The 20,888-nt window shown below is 56.2% G+C and overlaps 1 protein-coding gene and 1 long non-coding RNA gene across 2 annotated transcripts; one reads left to right on the top strand and one right to left on the bottom strand.

Moving 5' to 3' along the window:
* Positions 1 to 6,948: 6,948 nt before the first annotated feature.
* LOC308567156 lies at positions 6,949 to 15,375 on the bottom strand. Its single transcript, XR_014000275.1, has 4 exons — positions 15,116 to 15,375; positions 8,124 to 8,196; positions 7,789 to 7,897; positions 6,949 to 7,595 (listed from the first exon to the last, which is right to left on the bottom strand). It is a non-coding gene; the product is annotated as an uncharacterized lncRNA (long non-coding RNA).
* On the top strand, positions 14,637 to 18,719 carry LBX1 (ladybird homeobox 1). Its single transcript, XM_081158465.1, has 3 exons — positions 14,637 to 14,764; positions 15,720 to 16,446; positions 17,138 to 18,719. The coding sequence occupies exons 2-3, from the start codon at positions 16,122 to 16,124 to the stop codon at positions 17,656 to 17,658; spliced, it is 846 nt and encodes a 281-aa protein (XP_081014591.1). The 5' UTR covers positions 14,637 to 14,764; positions 15,720 to 16,121; the 3' UTR covers positions 17,659 to 18,719.
* The last annotated feature ends 2,169 nt before the right edge of the window (positions 18,720 to 20,888 follow it).

The raw sequence follows: 20,888 nt of genomic DNA, 5'->3' as shown, positions 1-20,888 counted from the left end.
CCCTCTGGCCCTGTGCTTTCTCCTCATTACAGGCCTCTCCGCAAGATTTAATGCCAGTTCCTTCCCCAAACCTTCCATCATCTCCAGGCCACTCGCTCCCTTGTTTCCCTCCTACCTTTCCAACTACCCCATTTTAGGCTCCTCCGATTCTTTTCTCTTCTCCAACTTCCCAAATATAGGGATCTCCCAGGATTCAGTTTTCAGTCTTGTCTTACTCGGCCCTCTCCCCCACTCTGACAAGTTCACTTTTCTCCTGGCTTCCACTAGCCATCTCTTTAGAAGAATCCCTGACTGACAGCTCCTGAGTTCCTGTCTGGAACAGCCAACTTTCTGCTGAGCATCTCTGAGTGGATCTCCCAGAGCACCTCAAACTCACTGTAACCACAATCATTATCTCCATCCCCTCCCCAAGAAGCCCTGCCTTCAGACTTCCACCGCTCTTTCCAACAATCAAGCAGAACACCTAGGAGGCACTTGAGCTCTACTCTCCCTCTTCATTATCCCCCCAAATCTATTCATCACCAGGCCAGTCAATTCTACATTATCCCTGTCTCTTGCCCACACCCCTTTGTGCTCTGTCCTCTCTGTCCCCGCCTGGTTCTGGCCTGACTTACCCGGGCTACGGGACTATTCTCATGGGAGACAATGCTGACTCTCATCCTGCCCATTCACACTAATCCTAGCAGAGCAACAGCCCACAGACCCTAAAGCTGGGACAACCACATACTTTATTATCCAAACCAGGGTGCTTTTGAGAGCAAAGGGGGCTCTGTAAAATAATAATAATATAAATAATAATAAATTTTAATAATAATTACAGGGGACTGCCCTGGGCATACAGTCATCCTACCTAAAGCACACGTCTGATCACATCCCTCTCTTGTTCAAAGACCTTCCATGACTCCCATTAAATTAAGTTCCAACTCAAACAAGCATTCAAGTCCTACCCTTCCAGTTTTTGGCTCATGCACCCCACTCTCCTTATAAGCATAACTACTCATTGGCCTTTAAACATGACAAATGCTACCTTAGTCCCATGCCTGTGTTCATGCTCTACCTTTCTTCAGGAAATCCTTCTCTCCAACACTGCTCCCCCAATCTTATTCTTATTTCAAGACCAAAACCACAAACTCCCCTCCCTTCATCCTTTCCTTGCCCCTCTCTTGTAGCACTTTGCATTTCCTCCTTAGCATATTATTTCTACACTTGGCGCTATGAAAAGTGCTGATCAGTGGCTGCACTCAGCCCCACTCCTAGTCGGCTCCTTGGCTGGGCAGCTGCTTACGATGTGGCCTGGCATTAAAAGATGAGCTGGGCCAATCGATGTCCTCTCCTGGGAATTTGAACTATGAAATACAAAGAGACTAGAGCAGTTAGCAGAGGTGATATAGAGAGAGACTCAGTCAGAGAGGCCGGCTGGTCAAATGCAAGTCACGGTTATGAGAAATTATGAGGAAACCCAGGAAGCTCTATGTGCTGCACGGGGATCAGAAGCAGTTACGAGCTGAGGCTCTGGAGGCCAACCTGGAGAATCCTGACTCCTCCACTTCCTGGCTTGAACCTGGGCCAGGATACCTAACCTCCTCGAGCCTCAGTGTTCTCATATGGAAAATGGGGATAATGTTATCAGCTAACTCACAATGTTCTTAAGAGGATTAACTGAGATAAGCATGGACACTAATGTGTCTGGCATTTAGTAGGTGCTCAGAACTTGTTAGCAATCAATCCTCCTCCTCCTATAATAATTATTATTAATTTCATTAATATTAATGAGGAGAGAGACACACAGAGAAAAAAGAGACCTTGTGGGCTGCCTTTCCACCTTACCATGGGAGAGAAGTTGGTCCCCAGAGCTGCCTCGGCCCCTGCTTACTTTCTGGGCTCAGTTCCTGTGCTGAGCCATGTGTTATAATAAAAAAGGCCCTCTGTGTGTGTGTGTGTGTGTGTGTGTGTGTGTGTGTGTGTTTCCTCAAGTGAACCTCTGTTTCTTGCAAATGGAATGATTCCTGCCCAGATTCCTGTCTCCCTCTTGGATCTGGACTTGAGCTCTCCATAGTCCAACATAATACTCTGTCTACACCTCAGTATCCTGCCTGGGCCTTGAACACAGCTGATGCTCAATACTTGATGAATGAATGAATGAATGAATGAATGAATGAGATTCCAAGTCCTCTTTAAGGAACCTATGGAAAGGCTGTTTTTAGGAGACTCAGAAATCTATGAGGTACATAATTATGAGAGAGTGAGACCCTGGTTCATGGCTTCGTCCCTCAAAGCAGGAAAGTAGGAAGGCCAGGACTAGGATCACTCTGAAGAACCGATGCTACAGGCTCCCCTCCCTGAGTTCTGGCCTTGCCCACATACTGCTAGGCCTTGCCTCTCTTTTTCTTTACTCCCTCTGACCCCAGGGTGAGGGGCAATAGGGCCACAGGAGAGACAACTGAGGAAAGAGATCTGTGGGGTCAGATGCTAAAATGGGGCCAAGGCATCACCTACCAGGCCCACCTTCTTCCCCCGTCCAGTCTCGCCCCTCCACTCCTTCATGCATATCCAAAACTTCAGCCATATTCACATCTTTTCAGGCCCTTACCTTTACCATGCTCTGTCTTACTATGTCTTTGTACATCCCATCCCTTCCCTTCGGGTGCCCTTCATCACCTCCAATGAAAAACTTCTACTGGTCTTTAACACCCAGCTCAGAGCCAACCCCTGCTAGAATCTTCCTGGGACTCCCAGGCAGGGTTAAATGCTCTTGCTCTGTGCTTCCACAGCCCTTGTGAAGATTTTTATGAGCCCTAGCTCAACACACCAATTACTTGTGTATTTGTCTCTTTCCCTGAAAAGGTCCCAGGGACAGGAATTAGTTCCTATTCATCACTGTGATCCCAGGGCTAGGCAAAGGACTTGGCACATAGTAGGCTTTCACTAAGTGTCTGTTGAGTGACTATATGAATGTATCACTAGATTAGTTGTTTCTCCCAGCTCTGGGATCCTTGGATCTTGCTCTTTTCTCTTCTTCTCTGGCTGTCTTAGGCATTTTTAAAAGCCTTCTGTGGTCCTGTGGCTATTTCTCCCAAAGGCACCACTACTCACCCCCAGTCCTGAACAGTATCTGATGTCCACCATGCAGGACACTGCAGGGTTATGGATTTTGAAGCTAGAGATTTAGGGCTTAGGTACTGAGCAGGAACCACAGGAAAAAGGACAAAGTGGGGTGGGTTAGGGCCTTGAATGTCCTCATTGGCCATTTGGGTCCTGATGGGTAGTTCCAGGCTCTCTTTCCCAGACAGGCCTCTGACTAGGTTGCTGGGCAAGCCTGCCACTTGCCTGCCCTCCTACCTCCTTGGGCCCATAGCTGAGCGGCTGGCAGAGGCAGTGCTGGGCCAGCCCAAGCAGACAGCCTTGCGCGATTGCTGGCTCCAGGCCTCCCAGCCCAGCTTGTAGCTCCCCCCAGAGTGGCGGGATTGATTGGCTGCAGCCAGAATGGGCACCAGTCTCCCTGGCTTGGACAGAAACGGGGCCATCTGTTACACCTCTAGTTAAAAGTACATAAAGTTGAGCATTTGTGCGCCGACAATACCACCCCTGACACCCTCCACGCGGCACAGCGCTCTGGCTCCTTGGCAGGATTGCACTCCGCGACAGGCCGGCACAGCAACGCCTACACGCTGGCTGGGTTGGCACCACCACAGGCACAACGGCTCCACCCCCCTGTGGTTTAGCCCAGCTGAGTCTAGCCTAGAAGCCTAGATCTCACCTGTATCAGAGGGTGAAGGAAAGGATTGGGGGGAGGTTGTATATTGGTAGGGAACTCCTGCCCCAGCTCCGGGTGCCTGGGGTGCAGATTATGCCAGACTTCAGGTTCTGATTTGGGGATACCTGGACAGCTGATCATGCTAGTCCTGGGATGCAGGCTTCAGGTGGGCTAGGTTGGCTCTGGGCTCATGCCAGGCCTTGGATTTCCTGGGCTAAGCCAATCGGAAGAGTCCATCTTGTTACCCAATAAGCTCACGCACCTTGAGTTTGGAGCTCCCATGGTAGCACCTTACACCAACCAAAAGGATAACTTTGGATAAGGCTGGGTTCTGGACTTTGGCCTTCAGTACTGAGTTCTAGATTCTGGTTTTTGGGCCCTAGGATGTGGAACCTGATTTCTGAATCCAAATTTCTGGTCTCTGGCTCAGGCCTGGACATTCAAGGCATTCCACAAATGTCTTTTCCTAATTATCTTCCTCTGGTTCTCTAGCCAGGCCAGCCTACCTGTGTCCCAAAACTGTGTGAGCAGTCTTGTCTCTGCCCCTTTGCTCTTGCTGCCCCCTCTCACTCCAACCTGGAATACTCTATTTCTTTTCTCCAACCTCTCGGTCCTTCCCATCCTTCAAGGCCTAGCTGTAGTCCCAGCTCTGCAAGGCAGCCTTCTCTGGCTACAGGGCTCCTTCCTGAATGGTTTCTCATGAGTATGTCCAGTCTGAGACTTGAGCGCCTTCTGCACAGGTGGAAACTGGGCTGGCCTTTGTCTTACCCACAGGCTAGAATAGGGCTGAGAGCACATGTGGGAGGAGACTCTAGAAGTGTCAGCCTGAACTTAGCTCAACTGTGTGGGAAGGGAGTCAATGTGCAGAGGTGAAACTGGCTTTCCCAAAGGCCACCCTAATGGCTCTGCTGGTCACAGCCTGGAAAGCAGATGGCCAGGTAGACAGAGTATTTGATTACTCATGTGTTTGTTTAATACACATTTATTAAGCATGTGCTATGTGCTTAGTCCTATGTGGGGCGTGGAAGAGGAGTGGGAAGAATAAAAAAATGAGATTAGACACAGCTCCTGTCCTCAAAGACTTAACCATAAGTAAAGGCCACTAAACAAGTCCAAATAATAACTATAGTGCAATAAACCACCCCAAATCAACAAAAGTGCCCTTTGTCTCATGCAACAATAGACCCTTAGAGCTGGAAAGGACTCAGAAAGTAAGAAACTAATATCCCATCCTCTGCCAAACATACTTATATACATTTACATGACATAATGTGGGTAAAGCTCTTACTTGGCATAAAGTAGGTGATAGTAAAATGATGAAGATGGTAATAATGGCAATAAGACCCTGATTATTAGCCTTCTCAGCAGGCTCTAAGCATACTCCACCTGTTGGGGGAGCTCACTCCCACACAAGGCAGCTCCTTCCATTGTTTACATTCTGCCCTTCAGAAAGCCACTCACAAGGATAAGCTGAAACCAACCTCTCTATCCCTGCTTGGCAACTGTGGTGATTCCACCGCCGGGACCACACAGCAGAGCTGTGAAATAGATGCCTAAGCACAAAATTTAAGTGGTCGTACACCACACTAAGAGCAAGTATCTTTTTAAACTGTGTGTCCTAGGCACTTCCCTTGCCTCACCCTAGTCCCAGCCCTGCCACACAGTGAGTCTGTACCCTCCTCGCCAAGCCAGCCCCAGGTAGGAGCTTTCAGATTTATTAAATATCCTTAGCCTCCAAAGAAGCTCACACCAGCAGCCTACAGGTTGTGGGGTGACCTGGTACAGTGCCCAAGGATGGGGTGTGAGGGCAGAGGAGGACTGAGAATTATGGTAGGGTGTTAGCTCTAACTAGGGGGACTTACCTGTCCTCTCCAATCCTTTCCTGTACACCTCCTTCTAGCCTGGGGGAGTTGCTCCCAACTCTCCCCAAAGCACTGGTGGTACAAGGGCCAAAGTAAGGCTGGTTTGCCCAAATCAGGGCCCTGCAAGAACCCAGGCAGTGGGCTTTTCTAAAGGACATTGGGCAGTGGGCCTAGACATGAAAAGTCATGTAACTCTCCTCACTGGCATCTCCAGGTAGAGGTGTGTGGTGTGTGTGTATGTACCCGCATGCCCACCTGAGTGTGTAGAAAGCAGAATGTAGCCTGGCCAGTATAGCTCAGTGGTTGAGCATCAACCTATGAACCAGGAGGTCACAGTTTGATTCCCGTCAGGACACATGCCCAGGTTGTGGGCTGGATCCCTAGTAGGGGTTGTGCAGGAGGCAGTCGATCAATGACTCTCTCATCATTGATGTTTTTCTCTCTCCCTCTCCCTTCTTTTCTCTGAAAATCAATAAAAACTTTTTTTTTTAAAGCAGAATGTAAAGCTTATAGGCCGTGGAAAAGCCTGGAGGATGGGGGTGGGAGTGGGTGTTGAGGGGGAAGGTCGGGAGGAGGGCTGGGGGAGAAAGGGAATCAGTCTGGATACACTATGATCTGCTGTGCTACTTCCCAGCTGAGTCGCTTCAAACAAGCCACTTGACCTTTCTGAGGCTCAATTTGCTGGCTGTAAACAGGACTACAAAGACCGTTTGCCTGCCTACAGGGAGGTCCACAGGAGGGCCTACGGAGACAGGCCAAGATCCTTATGAAACTGCAGTCGCCGTATCCGCTGGGGGAGGCCCAGGCCTGCTGAAACCTTCTGGGCTCTGCTCAAGCTGGAGTTACGCTTTGCTCCCCAGTCTAGGCTGGGGTCCAGCTTGGGGGTCTATGTTGCCTAGGTCCCCTCTGGTGGCGTCCTTGTTTCTGGCCCTCGTGGACCCCATCCCAGCAAATCTTTGCTTTTTCCTTCCCTGTTTATAAAGCCCTGTCCGCCCCCACGGCCTCTTCCAAGAAAGAGCCCTGAGCGGAAAGCGGCTCTAGAATTCTTCTCCCCGTGTTCACAGGCACAAGCCGAGGCCCACAGCGGGTTAGAAACGCAGGGCAGAGGGCGGCGGGGAAACCGAACTCAGCCCTCCCGGCCCCTCCTCCCAGGCTGGGGCGCGAGGGTCGCGGAGGGACCCGAGGTCTGAGCGGTTAGGGCTCCGGCCTCCGAGAGGGCGGGGCGTGCCGCCGGGCCCTGCGCTTCCCCAGGCCCGCCAGCAGCAGGCGCTGTGGCGGAGGCGCCCGCAGTACCCGAGCATTAACTTAAGAAGAGCTCACACTAATATCCCTGGCTGTGTGGAAACAGCGTTTTATTAAATGCTTCACACAGATTTGGTATAATAAAGATGAATATATTATATCCTTTGCCTCCCCCAGAGTGAGACAATAAGAGAGGGAAAAAACAATAAAGTGAAACATAAATACAATATAATGGGACTTGTGTCGAGGGACTTGTGTCGTGGCCTGTCGGGGCTGCCACAGAGCGACTGTGCAGCGGGAGCTCTGGAAGGGGTCGCCCAGGAGCCGGACTCCAGCCCTTCCCCGCCAGACCAGGGGTTCCCAGGCCCCGGTTTCCAGTCTGCCCAACTCCCCGCCCCCACAGCCAGTCCCACCTCTGCAGCCAGGAAGACTAACTCAGAGGCGCTCCTGGAGAGGGTGAAAGAGGAGGGGTCGTCCGGCCGTACCTCTGCCCTGGGTGGAGCCATGCGCATTCTCCTTCTCGGTGCAGGACTGACTGCCGGACGTAGGCCCCAACGGACGGACAGACTCACGAGCAGATGGACAGGCTCGAAGGAGGAAAAACCTGAGGGCGACGGCTTCTGCGTTGAGGAAAGTTGCCCTCCGGCCCATCCCCAGGTGCCCTCGCGGAACTAGCCAGAAGTGCCTCATTTGGGCCTCGTTTCTAACCTTCTCTGGGAGCCGCCCAAATCGTTTACCTGGAAATAAGAATGTCAAAGCTTTCCCAGCGCGGAAAACGGGGAACCCTAGGAGGTTCAGCCCCACCCTTCCCCCCACCCTCCCCCGCTTAGGTCGCAGCCAGAGGCGAGGGCTCAATTTTCCAGGCCCGGAGGAGGCTGCTCTACTTGAACTCAACGGCGCCTACCAGCTGGATCTGGGTTCAAGCCCCACCTGCGGCGCTGGCCAGCGCAGTGTTATGTTAACCTCAGTTTCCTCTTGGGTAAAACGGAGACGTTGTCAGGAGTGGAGAGAAGGTTTCTAATGCCTGGCACCCCATCGGCTGTAAAAAATAAAAATTAAAAACGGCTACTAGCTGCTTCCCGAAATATTCGTTAAAATAAATAGTCACTTCAGACCTACAATTCCCGCGAACCTCATTTCCTCCTTAGGCCCCAAAGCAGGCAACCCGTCTCCCCAAACGAATGAAAAGGCGTAATCTCCCATCACTCTCCCTAAATCCCCTGACTTTTACCCCCGTCGAGGTTCAGAAAGATTAAGAGACTTACCCAAGATCACACAGCCGGGCGGCGGTGGGGCCATCTGAGGTCGACGCGCCATCACAGCCCGTCTCACCTGCCTCTGCGAAGACACCCGAGCCGCCGGGCTGTGAAAGCCCCCGAAACGCGGCCGCGGGCGCAGAGCCCGGCTGAGGCCTCCAGAGGCGCAGAGCAAGCCCGGGCCTCCCCGCCCCGGCTGCGCCAGCCGCCCTTACCAAAGGTAGAAAAACGAATGAGAAACAATGCGCACGGGCCGAGGGGAGAGGAAGGGGAGGCCGAGGCAGCAGCAACGAGGAAGACTTTTGGGAGTGGGGGGTGGGGGGAGGGCGGCGAGGGGCGAGGGCTTCTGAGCGGCCTTCAGCGGGGCTTCTGGTCTGGCCGCCTGGGACACCCGTGAAGACCTGGGACACCCGGCAGGGCCAGCGGGGCCACTGCGAGGGTCTCGGCTGAGGTTCACCGCGTCGGGGCAGAGGGGCTGTGTGGGGAAGGGTCAGGCTGCTAAAGGAAGGGCGGGGCCGACCTGATGGAGCGAAGGGACGTAGGGAAGATGGAGGAATACTGGCTGGTAAATGTGAGATGGGAGCAGTGCAATTCAAGGTCAGGACCCCGGGCACAAGCGGGAAGTGGAAAAACCAAAGGGAACCGGTGCGGCTCAAACGAAATCAGGCTGAGGGCGCAGCGCGCGTCGCCTCTCTTCCCGGCCCGGCAGCCCCGGGCTCCGTCCTGCGCCCTGGCGGGCGCCGAGGTTCAGGACACCGGCTGCTAGCGCGACAAAACTGGATCCGCCGTCCGGGAAAGGCGGGGACAGGGGCCGGGGAACCTGGGGGTCCAGAGTGAGTGGCGGTCCTGCGGCTTCCCGCGAGCGCCGCGTCCATCCGGCCCTGCGGAGGCGGCCCCGGGGCGTCGGGCTCCGAGCACAGGCCCGAAGCTGCCCTCTCGCCTCCGCTCGGAGCCGCACTGCCCGCGTTCTCAGTGTGGCTGGGCACTGGAGTAGTTGGTTTCTGCAACTCAGACCGCTGCATCCCTTAGTCTGTCCTTGGTCCTGCCACCTGCCTTCTCTCGGGTGTCGTGAGAGCGGCCTCGCTGGGACAGCACTGCTCAGCAGGCCCTCTGACCGGTGGGGCCAGAAAGGATCTGGGACCAGGGAGTATCCTGGTCCCTGACGGGGCAGAATCCAGGATAGGAGAGGGCAGGGGATCTTCTATCCCGACTCTCCTCCTCAAGAGTGTTAGTGATCCCCTCCCCTCAGCGTGAACTGGGGGGCGGTGGGGGCGGCACTAATGCAAGGAGCCCCACCCCCCACCCCCCCTGCTGAATTATTCACCTGCCTTTTATTATGAGAAGCCCGACTCAGGCCTTTTCTGGGCCCTCCTAGTGGGGCTGGCCTGCTTTTCATTCTCTTTGCCCTCTCCCTGCTTGGGCCCATCCACCTATCCACCTGGCCCAGGAGTGGCAGAGCTGGGAGTGCATACTCACCCCAACTCCCCCAGCCCTTTGGCTCCAAACAGCCATCCCAGAAGCCCACTAGCACCTCCTCCAAGCTGCAGACCCAATGGGAGTGCACAAGGGTCCAAGGATTTCACCCCAACCCCAGCAGCATGCTGCTCAAGTGACAGAGGGAAGAAATATCGGGGCACTCTGTCTCTCCCTCTGGGCTGGCACTTCTGGCCTCCTGCTTGGCTATCCATCCCCCCTGCCTGGAGAGTGGCCCCCACTTATGTACCTACCCAAATACTCCTGGTTTTTCAAGGCTCAACTCAAATGCCACCTCCACTGGGACAGAACCAGACTCCCCCACTAATCTTTACCCTCTTCCCAGTGCCCTGGGCTTCGGGGGTGGGGTGTCTGTTTCCTACCACTCCTGCCTGCCGTCATCCCCCCCCATCTTCTGTTTGTTCTTCCTCTCTGCTTCTGGGCTCAAAACATGATAGGGGCTCAATCCTGTTTTTTAAGAGAGAGAGGAAGAGAGAGGGTGGGGAACAAACTCCATTCCTAAGTCAGGCCACACCACAGCTGGGTCCAGAACCCAGGACCCTCCCCCCATGGCCATAAAGCATTAAAGAATGAGGCTCCTTTGCCCGTGTGTGTTGGAGCAGCGGGGGTGCCTCACACATCTGCACACAGCTGGCAAAACAATGCACCTACCACCCCTCTCTCACACCCCTGGTCTTCTCTCTGGGACGCAGACTGAGGTCCCTGCCTGGCTCTCTTCTGTCTCTCATTTCATTTATTCATTCAACAAATGAATGAGGAGACTTTGGTATACGCCAGGCTAGCATAGGGGTAGAGAGGAGATTCAGGTCCCTGCCTCCCCAAGTTCACAGCCAGGTGGAGAGAGAGGCAGATGGGCAGGCAGACAAATAAGCACATCCCTGGCAATCTGACATGACACCAAGGAGGTGTGTGCTAAGGAGCACTGAGGTACTGAACAGGTCAGGGAAGTCTTCTCCAAATGAGTTGAACACTAAAAACAGAGCAAGAAGTGCCAAGAAGGGAAGTGATAAAAACCCTTCCTGCCCCAGGATGAGGGGAGCAAAGACTTGGGACCAAAAGAGAGGGCTGTTCTGGAGGCTGCAGAGTATGGTCACCTGGGCCTTGAGCATCTCCCAGGAACTGTATCACTCAGTGCCCTGTCTATGCTCCCCCACCCCCACCCCCACCCCCAGCACACACACTTCTAAAGAGCAGTCAATCTCCCTATGCAGGGCTGAAGTTCCATGGAAGTTGGACACCCTTTCAATAGGCTCTGAACAAGTTCCGTTCACAACAGAAGTGAGGAGGGGAAAGGCAGATGGGGTACTCTCCAAAGGAGTGCCCTGGCCATAGACCCTGCCCCCTTTGCTAGATGAGGTCCTGAGAGCTGAGCCTGGCCAGAGACAGCAGGGCACATCCAGAAGCAGGCTTGGGGCCTGTCCTAAATTTTGGAGCAGCTGGCTCCCTACTCTCCAGGCCTATAAGGAGGCAACTTCCCTCCTCCTACCCCTTCCCTTATTGGCCTGCTTGTGGCCTTAACCTTTTCTTAATCTCCAGCCCCTTTTGAGAATCCAATATGTTATATAATATTGTTCCTGGAAAAATGTGCCCACTTGGGTCCACATACATAATTTAACACACAATTTCTGGGACCTGGAGAGCCCCTGAAGCCCATTCAAAGAGCACCTTGGGGACCTCTGGTTAAGAACCCTCTGTGGTTTTGGGATTAAGACTTGAGTCAGAAAAACCAGTCTTCAAATCTTAATAACTCCAAAATAGGCTGTGTGACTTTGAATAGGTTACTTAACTTCTCTGGGCCTCATTTTCCTTATATGTAAAATCAGTATAATAACAGTAGCCACCTCACAGGGTTGTGAGTAATATATGAAATGAGTAAAACTCTTAGCCTGAAGCCAGACACACACAGTAAGGGCTTATGGTGTTTATTGTCATGGTTATTGTTGTTGTTACTGCAGATGGTGGCCCAGGGCAGAATATAAAAACCAAGTGGGCAGTACCGGTTCAGCCAGGGTGGCAGGAGGCCATCTATCGGAGCCTACTTCTATAGCAGAAGAAACACTCTCTGAATTCCACAAGGAGAGTCAGAGTAGCAGGTCCCCAGGGGACAAAAATTATCCCGATTGGTGGTCAACTTATTTCGAGTGGTGTTAGAACCTTTTTTTTTTTTTTTTTTTTTTTTTGAGGGAAGCTCTGGCCTGAGGGCCAATGCTGATGCTCACACAAATAATCTGGAAATAAATGGGGCTACCCAAACAATCTGGATTAAAGTCAATGGAGCCTTTGGGGGTTAGCTGAATTATTCTCCTGTGCTAAGGAATAAGTCATTTTGTCTGGGTCTACAGGGTCCCCTTATCCTGGCAATTCATGCAATATGCGTTCCTTCTTCTTTGTCTAGAATATTCACTAGACTGGGGGAAAGCAGATTTTTGGCAGAATAATCCCTTCCCCTTCCACTGGAGACAGAATAAGGCTGGGCCCTGGTGGTACCGGCAGCAAACACAAATTCAGGAGTGAGGATACAGTGTAGACCAGGCTCTAAAGACAGGCATTCCCTCTGTGGAACAAACTCAAGGGACAAGCTACTTCCAGCTCTAGAGGAGATGCCGCTGGCTTGGCTTACTGGGGGTTAGGGATCCCACAGTGTCTTCCCAACCTGCATTGGGGTCCCAGGCAGAAGGTGAGATCCTAGAGAGCAATGGCAGGGTTCCTTCTCACCAAACCCCACCCTTCTGGCCCTGAGTTACTCCTCCTTCCAATTTTCACAATCTCCAAAAATCCTCTGAGGGGGGGCAGTCAAGACCCGAGACTTTCCCCTTCACCATATACAATGATTTGTACTTCATTTGCTCAATAAAAACTCATTCAACCAATACACAGAGGTTGCCAGGTGCTCATCTGGCCTGCACAGGTCTGGGGTGTATGGAATTCCCAGATAAAGGTCCCTGCCCTCAAGGACCTCCCAGTGGGATAAAGGGTAACTCTGACCACAAACCCAAAGCACAGCTCCTTGCTCTGCAGGAGGGGTATGGGTGGCCAGTGGATTTGTGTTTCCAGGAGTTCAGCAGATTCCAGCCACCCACTGGTGTCTGGAATGGGGGGAAACTGTGGGGTATGGAAAAGGTTGGTGGGGCAGTTGGGCTGCTTTTTGAAAATGGCCTGGAAGAAGCGATGCAGGCAGGGGACCCTAAACAACAAAATGGGTGGGCGGCAACCCCAGATGCCCCTTGAACCCCTCACTGTGCCAGGCTGGAGCTGTTTGGCTCAGGAGTTGAACAAATTAGGCCAAAAATACAAAGTCTCAGGATTGAGCTGCAGGTATTGCTAGCCAGGAAAGGAAGAAGAGGTTTGGCGATAGTAGGTGGAAGAGATAACAAAGCAGATGATTATAGAATGTCCTGTCCACTTTGACATGATGCGATTGAAGACTAAAGGTCCCAGGAAACAGTACCCCAGTGGAGAAATTCTATGCTCCCACCCCTCTGCACCCTAATTACATTCCTCCTCTTCCTGGCAGCCTCAGAATAACTTTAAACTTCACTGGTCCTGAGGGACTGGGAGCTGGGCCACAGCAGGGGTGTCCTTAAGATACTGTCCTACAGGCCAATATCAGGTGTGAATACAGGAACAGATGGGGAAGAATGTGGGAGGAAGAGTATGGGAGGAAGCCCCTCTCAGGTAGGGATCCAAGAGTCCCTGTTCTCTGCTAGCATGGGGGATGTGGCTTGCTTCAGACCCTGGGTCTGGGCTTTGGGGTTATGGCCAGAAAGGGCTGGGGGCCAGAGGCTGAAGCAGAATCCTGAGAGCAGGAAGTGAGGGGAGAGGGCAGACCCTTCTCAGTCCCAAAGCATCCAAGCCAGCAGAGTCCAGCTCCCTGGCGCCCTCTCCCTCAGGTGCCTCTCCACCATCTCTGGACTCTGACTCCATGGTTGCTAGGCCCAGCATCACCTCATGGGTCCCAGAACAGCACCAATGCACTAGAGACAGGCCTGCCTTGGGGATAGTTCTGCAGCTCTGGGGGAACTGAGAATCCCCTTCTCACCATTCCTGCCTCTGAATCCCTGTCTTCCCCCCAAAATGCGGGACAAAGATAGGTAAGTAGCTCTTCCCAATGCTCCCAAGCAGGTCAGGGGCAGACACTGGGGCCCCAAACAATAATCCTTTTTCCCTAAACTGTCCCTTTTACTCTGGAGAGCTGCAAGCCATGTTCCAAACAAATAACTAAAAGGGAGATAAAGCAACCAACACATCTCTGATGCACTAAGGTCCCTATGCTGGAGACATCCAGGGAGAGAACCTGCACCCGGGCCCACAGCCCAGCTTCGCTCCCTCCCTCTCTGGGGCAGGTATGGGGGGTGAGAAGTCCAAAGGGTCCTATTCTTCCCATTCCAACCGCTGGACTGGGCCACAGTCCTCTGCACTGGCCTCTCTGGGCCCTTCTCTCTACCAAGCAGAGCTGCCGGATGGCACTGCCTGCCCAGGAGTTTACAAACAAAGCCAGGGAAAGGGCTGGAGCTGTGCGGGAAGGGAACAGTTCTTCCTCTCTTGGCTCCAATCCCCTTTACCTCCCCTCCTTTCTCCAGGCGCAGAAATGTTAAATTAGGGTGATAGGGCAGGCGGCCTCACACATACCAGATGAGGGAAGCAAGAGAGAAAAGAGCCTGGGGCGCAACCCCCTTGGGTGCCTCAAGGGAATGAAAGACATAGGTAAGGGTTCAAACGCGCCCATATGCCCACAGGTTCACATTTGTTTACACAGATATACACATGGAGAACGACAGAAACATACACATTCAAAAACATAAACATATTCAAACACCGATGCACACAAATGCTTGCCTGATGTACACAGAATGCGGGGCCATAGGGTTCCCAGACCCTAGTCTGACCCGAACCGGCCTCTCTCCGGGTCCCTAGGAGCGCAGCCCCAGCCTGAGCCGGCCCCCTCTGGGCCCCCGCCCCGCATCCGGAACAGCTGGAGTCGGCCGGGCGGTGCACTCCAGCCCGGTTCTGGGCTGGGCGGGGCCGGCAGCGGGGCCACGGCCCGGGCCAGCGCAGCGCAGCGGGGAGGCCCCGAGCCGGCCCCGTTAGCCCCGGAACCCGGCCCGACCGCCGGGCGGACGCCGGTCACCAGGCGGCCTCTAGAGCGTCGGCCCGAGGTAAGTGTGCAAGATTGACTGGGGACGTAAGGCTGTCCCTTTGGGATCAGACTGGAGGAGAGGTGCCTAGAGCCACCACCAACTCCCGCTCCTCTCGGCTGGGGAAGGTTGAGTCCTCTGACTAGCTCCCTCCCCCAGCCCCTGGGGTTCCCACACCCCGGTGTCCCGGGTCGCCTCACGCAGGGCTGCAGAGTCCTTTTCAACCTCCTGGTTCCCTCTTCCCCAGGTGCGTGGCCCAAGGCCACGGTGAGGGGCAAGAGAGTCTAGGAGCAGGGGCGCTGGGTCCTTGATCACAGCTCGCCAAAGTCCGCGCTGGGCGCCGGCAGGTCCCATCCAAGCTCCTTGTCTTACCTGGACCGCGTGGCGGCCGCGTACCTCCCCGGCTGGGCTCTTGCCGCCCTTCTCGGGCGTCAAATCCCGGGTCGGAGAGCCTGAGACCTCCGGGCCGGCGCTGCCCTCACAGCCAGGCCGGCGGGAGGCGGGTGCGCCGGGAGTGAGGCTCGCAGTTTGGGGTGGGGGCGGCGGCTTTGCAGTCGTCTGAGGTTCGGGTGCAATAAAGGCGCCGCTAATGTAATTTACAAACAGCTCGGGCCGAGCGCGGCGCGGCGCCCGGACTGACAGGCGCATTAGGCAGGCTAATTCCAGCGGCTCCTCCTACCCCCGGCCCGCTAATTAATGAGCTTCCCAACTTAGAGCCGCCTGCATTGGACAGACAGAGAGTGAAAGAGAGGGCGAGGGAGAGGGAGAGAAGGAGAGGGACGGGGGGAGCAAAGAAGAGAGAGGGAGGGAGGGAGAGAACTGGAGGAGAGAGGACAGAGGGAAAGAAGAGAGGAGAGAGGCAGAGAGAAAGGAGAAAGAGGGACAGAAGTGCCGCTGCAGATAATTGATTACTCCTCGATCAAGGCTAACTTGTTAGCAATAGTCAATTGCCCCATCTCTCCGCCTCCCCTCGCAGTACGGAATCGGCGCCCTCGCCTCGGCTCTTCCAACTGCCGCCTCCAGGACCCGGGGCCAGGAGCCGCCACCGAGCCACCTGACACCTTTAAATAGCACCGGGGCCGGCGAAACTGGAGCCCCGCGCGGCGCGCCCCGGCTCGGGCCCCGGATTGCTGGAAGCCCCGGCGGCGGCGGCGCCCGCGTCAGCGCCCTTCTACCGGGGCCCCGTGTGGCTCTGCTCGCCTCTGCCACCGCGCTAATCGGCCCCGCGCCCGGCCGGCGCTTGGCCAGCGCCCTGCCCGGCGCGGCCTCCTTCCCGCCCGCCGCTGCCGCTCTCCCGCGCCACCGGGCGCCCGAGCTGCCCGCGGGCTGGGTCCCCGCGGCCCGAGCCGCCCCGGCCGGGCCCCCAAACGAGGCCGAGATGACTTCCAAGGAGGACGGCAAGGCGGCGCCGGGGGAGGAGCGGCGGCGCAGCCCGCTGGACCACCTGCCGCCACCCGCCAACTCCAACAAACCGCTGACGCCGTTCAGCATCGAGGACATCCTCAACAAGCCGTCTGTGCGGAGAAGTTACTCGCTGTGCGGGGCGGCGCACCTGCTGGCGGCCGCGGACAAGCACGCGCCGGGCGGCTTGCCCCTGGCGGGCCGCGCGCTGCTCTCGCAGACCTCGCCGCTGTGCGCGCTGGAGGAGCTTGCCAGCAAGACCTTTAAGGGACTGGAGGTCAGCGTCCTTCAGGCAGCCGAAGGTAGGTGCTGCCCCTGGCTTCCCCTGCGCCCAGCACCCAGAGCCCGGCTTCCCGTGCCCAACGCCCTTGGTGCCCTGTGCCTCGGCACGCCTCCTCCCGCGCTGGCCGTTAGGGCCCTCCAGCCCAAACCGCTGCCGCTAGGAGTGGAGATGGGTGGGACAGGACCCAAACCCTATTTCCTAGGGACCTCTGGATAGGCCGGAGTGACCGGGAGGGGGTGGCGGGAACACAAGATCTCTCTGTAGTCGGCCTGCTCCGCCTGACTCCCTCCCGTTCCCAGTGGCCCGGGCGCTCTTAGCGGTGTTCCCAGGATGAGGAATGACGAGCCTTTTGCCGGGAACTTTTGAGTAAGGGGAGAGTTGGGGAGATTGGGAAGAGGTGGAACACCAGCATTCACACCGGTCAGGATCTGGCTCCCTCCTGCTCTAGCAACCTTGGGTCTTTCAAACCAACTCTTGGCGGGGGGGGGGGTAGGGGGGAGAAAACAAAACAATTTTTCCTAGGGACTTCCGGTGGAAGAGAGACGGGGAAGGGGGTTTACCATTGCGGAGGCTTGCAATAGCCCGGGAAGCTTAATCAAGACCGAGAAGGAAACAGTGGCAAACCGCAAACCCGATGAGGTGGGGTGAGGGAGAGACCGGGTGGGCTCTCTGCTCCCCTCGCGCAAGCCTATGCTATGATTTCCTCGCAGGCCGAGACGGGATGACCATCTTTGGGCAACGGCAGACCCCCAAGAAGCGGCGAAAGTCGCGCACGGCCTTCACCAACCACCAGATCTACGAGTTGGAGAAGCGCTTCCTCTACCAGAAGTACCTGTCCCCTGCCGACCGCGACCAAATCGCGCAGCAGCTGGGCCTCACCAACGCTCAGGTCATCACCTGGTTTCAGAATCGGCGCGCCAAGCTCAAGCGGGACCTGGAGGAGATGAAGGCCGACGTGGAGTCCGCCAAGAAACTGGGCCCCAGCGGGCAGATGGACATCGTGGCGTTGGCCGAACTGGAGCAGAACTCGGAGGCTGCGGGCGGCGGTGGCGGCGGCTGTGGCAGGGCCAAGTCGAGGCCTGGCTCTCCGGCGCTGCCTCCAGGCGTTGCGCAGGCCCCGGGCGCTGGGCCCCTGCAGCTCTCGCCCGCCTCCCCGCTCACGGACCAGCCAGCCAGCAGCCAGGACTGCTCGGAAGACGAGGAAGACGAAGAGATCGACGTGGACGATTGAGCGGAGCGCAGAATCTTCCGCCGCCCGGGGCCCCTGGAGCCCGTAGGCCTGCGCCTCCGGGACCGGACCGCTGAGGGGAGCTGGGACCTCCTCTGCAATTCCCGCCTTCTCCCCCGTCCCTGGCCCGGACTCGGCTCCCAGCAGCCGCCTCTTCCCTCTCGAAGCAATAAACCCGGCTGGCCGGCCCGGCCGGCCGCTGCGCACGGCCTCCGCCGCCCGGGAGCCCTCGCCGTGCAATTCTGTATGGCTTCTGTATAAATATTTAAACCTATATAGCGGGTTCTTCCCACGGCAGCCTGAATTTTTTTTTTTTTAAATCTCGGAGATTTTCATGTCTTCAAAGCTCTCAGGCTGCCGGGTTTGCTGAGGGCGAGGCAGAACCGAGGGTAACGGACACTGAACCCCGCGGTCTGGAGGAGGGGCCGCCCCGACTGTTTTGATTTTTCTCTGCATGTGCCGAATGCACCGGCCCGCTTCCTCCTCGCCTCCCTAGGCCTATTGCAGTTGACTTCTTTTATTTCCTTCTGCATTTTTTTCCCGCGTGGGAAGGGGCTGAGGTGGGCAGCCAGGTCCCGACTTGCAAGTTTCAAATGGATCTTTTCTTCCCCCCCGCGCGGAGAGAAGTCAGTTTTCAATGCCATTTCTGCCTCCCAATGCCCACTAACGCTATTTTTAAGATTCCTCCCCACCCTCTCTCGGTTTCCTCGGACTGACTGCTGGGGTCCGGGTCTTAGGGACAAAACGGGGAAATCCAACCAACCAAGCAACCAACGAAAAAGGAACCCAAAGCCCTAGAATTATTTTTTACTCTTTTTAGAATTTTTTGCATGTGACAGAGACTGAGAGGAGGCCAACCTAAGCCTTCACCCCACCTCCTCCACAGCTCTGGGTCTGTCTTGCAGTCTCCAACGCCTTGCTCCTAGCTCGACTTGGCCAGACAAGGGTGGCCAGATGAGGGTGGGTCCCACGTGCCCCTTCCCTGCTCCTGCCCTGCCTTTTCCTCCCCGGACTGTACCCAAGGCCTCTTTCTCCGATAAATAAAGTCTTTGCCATTTTACTAGAAGCGGTGGTGACGGTGTCTAAATGAGTGGGCCCTACTCAGGGAAGCCGTGGCAGCTCTGTGTCTCGCCGTTGCTCCTTGTCGGCTGCACCGGCCTTGGAGGTTTGGAGAAGTTTCAGGGCAGGCGTGAGAATGAGGGGTCGGGGGAGTGGTGGGAGGAGGCATTTCTGGCCCCCCAAACACAGGGCAGGCTCCAAATGGGGTAGGGGTTGGGGGAGTAAGACAACCCCTACCCCATTCGTCAGGTCGGGGTAAAAAGTGGGGCGTGCAATCCTGGGAGTAAATGCGTGCGTACGTTGGGGGCGCCACGGATATGAAATTAATTTGCCTGAGGCAAAGGTTGGAGGGGTATTAGCCCTGCAGTTCGTGCATCCCACCCGGGGCCCAAGGGCATTCTTCCTGCGCTCCCCGGAGCCCGGCTCAGCCTCGGGTGTCCCGCAGGTATAGCTCAGCTGGACAGCAGGGTGGAGCCTGAAGGCTCCGGGAGTTTCGGTTCTGCCAGAGGGCCTCACCCTTGGGGGAGGGAGAAAAATGAGGCCGAAGGCACTAAGGGCAGACTGAATTGCGCACACAGGCACGGGGATATGTGAGCCCAAAGCGTCTGAAGTTGGGGTGAATTTTCTGGTGACATTCACAAATTCTGGGCACCGAACTTGGCTGAGGGCAGAGACATCAATCTCCCAAGGACTCTCTGGGGTGCCCGCGCCCCCGGGGGGGCTGGGGCAGGGGAGCAAGCAGCTTTCACTTTTCCGGAGTGAGCTAGTTTCTCTCTGGGCTTTTGTTGTCGCTGGGCTGGCGAGTGGCCGCTGTCACCAGAGGAGGGTCCCGCCTCCAGGCCGCTCAGCTCCCTTTCTCCGCAAAATTGATGTGAGAAATGCGCATCTGGTCTCGGGCAGGCGGTGGGGCCCCGGGGCCTGAGTCGGGAACGTGCGTGTCCGGGAGGAAACTAGGAGACAGAGAAACAGAAAGAGGGAGCACAGAAAGACACGCCAAAAGCAAAGCGAGAAAGTGGAAAGCCTCAGACAGTGGGGAGAAAGAGAAAGAGGGAGAGGGGGAGAGGGGGAGAGAGAGAGAGAGCAGGAAGGAGGGGAGAAAAAGAAGGTAGAGGCGAGAACGGAAGGAGGGGAGAGGCGGCCCGGCAGCCGGGCCCGCGGACGGCCGTTTCTCCTGGGCGGCATAAATCGCCCTCTCTCAGGATGGATGGGTCTGTAATTCGGAGCGCGGACCATGAAGGCCGGGACGAATGGACCCGGGCGGCCGCTGACAAGCGACAATAGCCCGGCCCAGCCCCCCGCGGCTCCGGGTGCGGGCGCGGCCGCGGCCCTCCGCAGCCCAGAGCGCGCCGGCGCTGGCGACCATATGGTTTTTGAATTTTCTTCACAATTTGTAGACAATTTGATGGATTAGGTCCCCGCGCGCGTCTCCCCGGCACAAAGGCGGCGCAGGGACCGCGGCGCGGCGGTCACCCGGGCATCTGCGCCCGCCGCGCCCCCCCTCCCCTCGCCAGGCCCCCGCCTCGCGCCCGGATCCCCAGGCCGCCCGCCCAACACGCCCATGAATCCCAATGAAGCGGCCCCGGCACCTCCGGCCACCGCCCGCTCCGCGGCCCCGGGCCGGGCCCTGCTGGATCCCTCCGAGCTGGGGGCGGAGGCCCCGGGGCTGAGCCCACCCGAGCTGCGGCGCCCGCGGGGCGCGCGGCTAAGCAGGCGCATCGGGGCTGAGGAGAAACGGGGCCATTTATCCGCCCGTCTAGTTAAAGCGGGTTATTTGTTTGCTTCTCCGGCCTCCCCTCCCTCCCCTCCCCTCCTTCTCCTCCCCCTCCTTCCTCTTCTGCCTTTTATTCTTTTGTCTCTAAATGGATTTAATGAGCCTGAAAAACATGACAATTGAATATAACCAAGAAATAAAAAATAACGAGGGAGGAAGGAAGGAGGGAAAGAAAGAAGGGAAGAGGAAGGTTAATGAGATAAAGGGAAAGATGCTTTGACTCCAGCAAGTGTTTATGGTGTGTCGTCCCGGCGCCAGGCCGCGCTGGGGGCTCGGGAAATGGAAATTCACCCGACCCAGGGCCTGCCCGCAAGAAGCTCCTAGTCTAGCCGCGGACCAGCCCCGCGGCACCCCCGGCGGTGACGGGAGACCTGGGCGGCGGGGCAGGCAAAGTGCCTTTGCA

Source organism: Miniopterus schreibersii (assembly GCF_964146895.1).
Source record: "Miniopterus schreibersii genome assembly, chromosome: 14".
Lineage (NCBI taxonomy): Eukaryota > Metazoa > Chordata > Mammalia > Chiroptera > Miniopteridae > Miniopterus > Miniopterus schreibersii.
The sequence above is the reverse complement of the archived record's forward strand: the minus strand, read 5'-3'. Positions and strand labels throughout refer to the sequence as shown.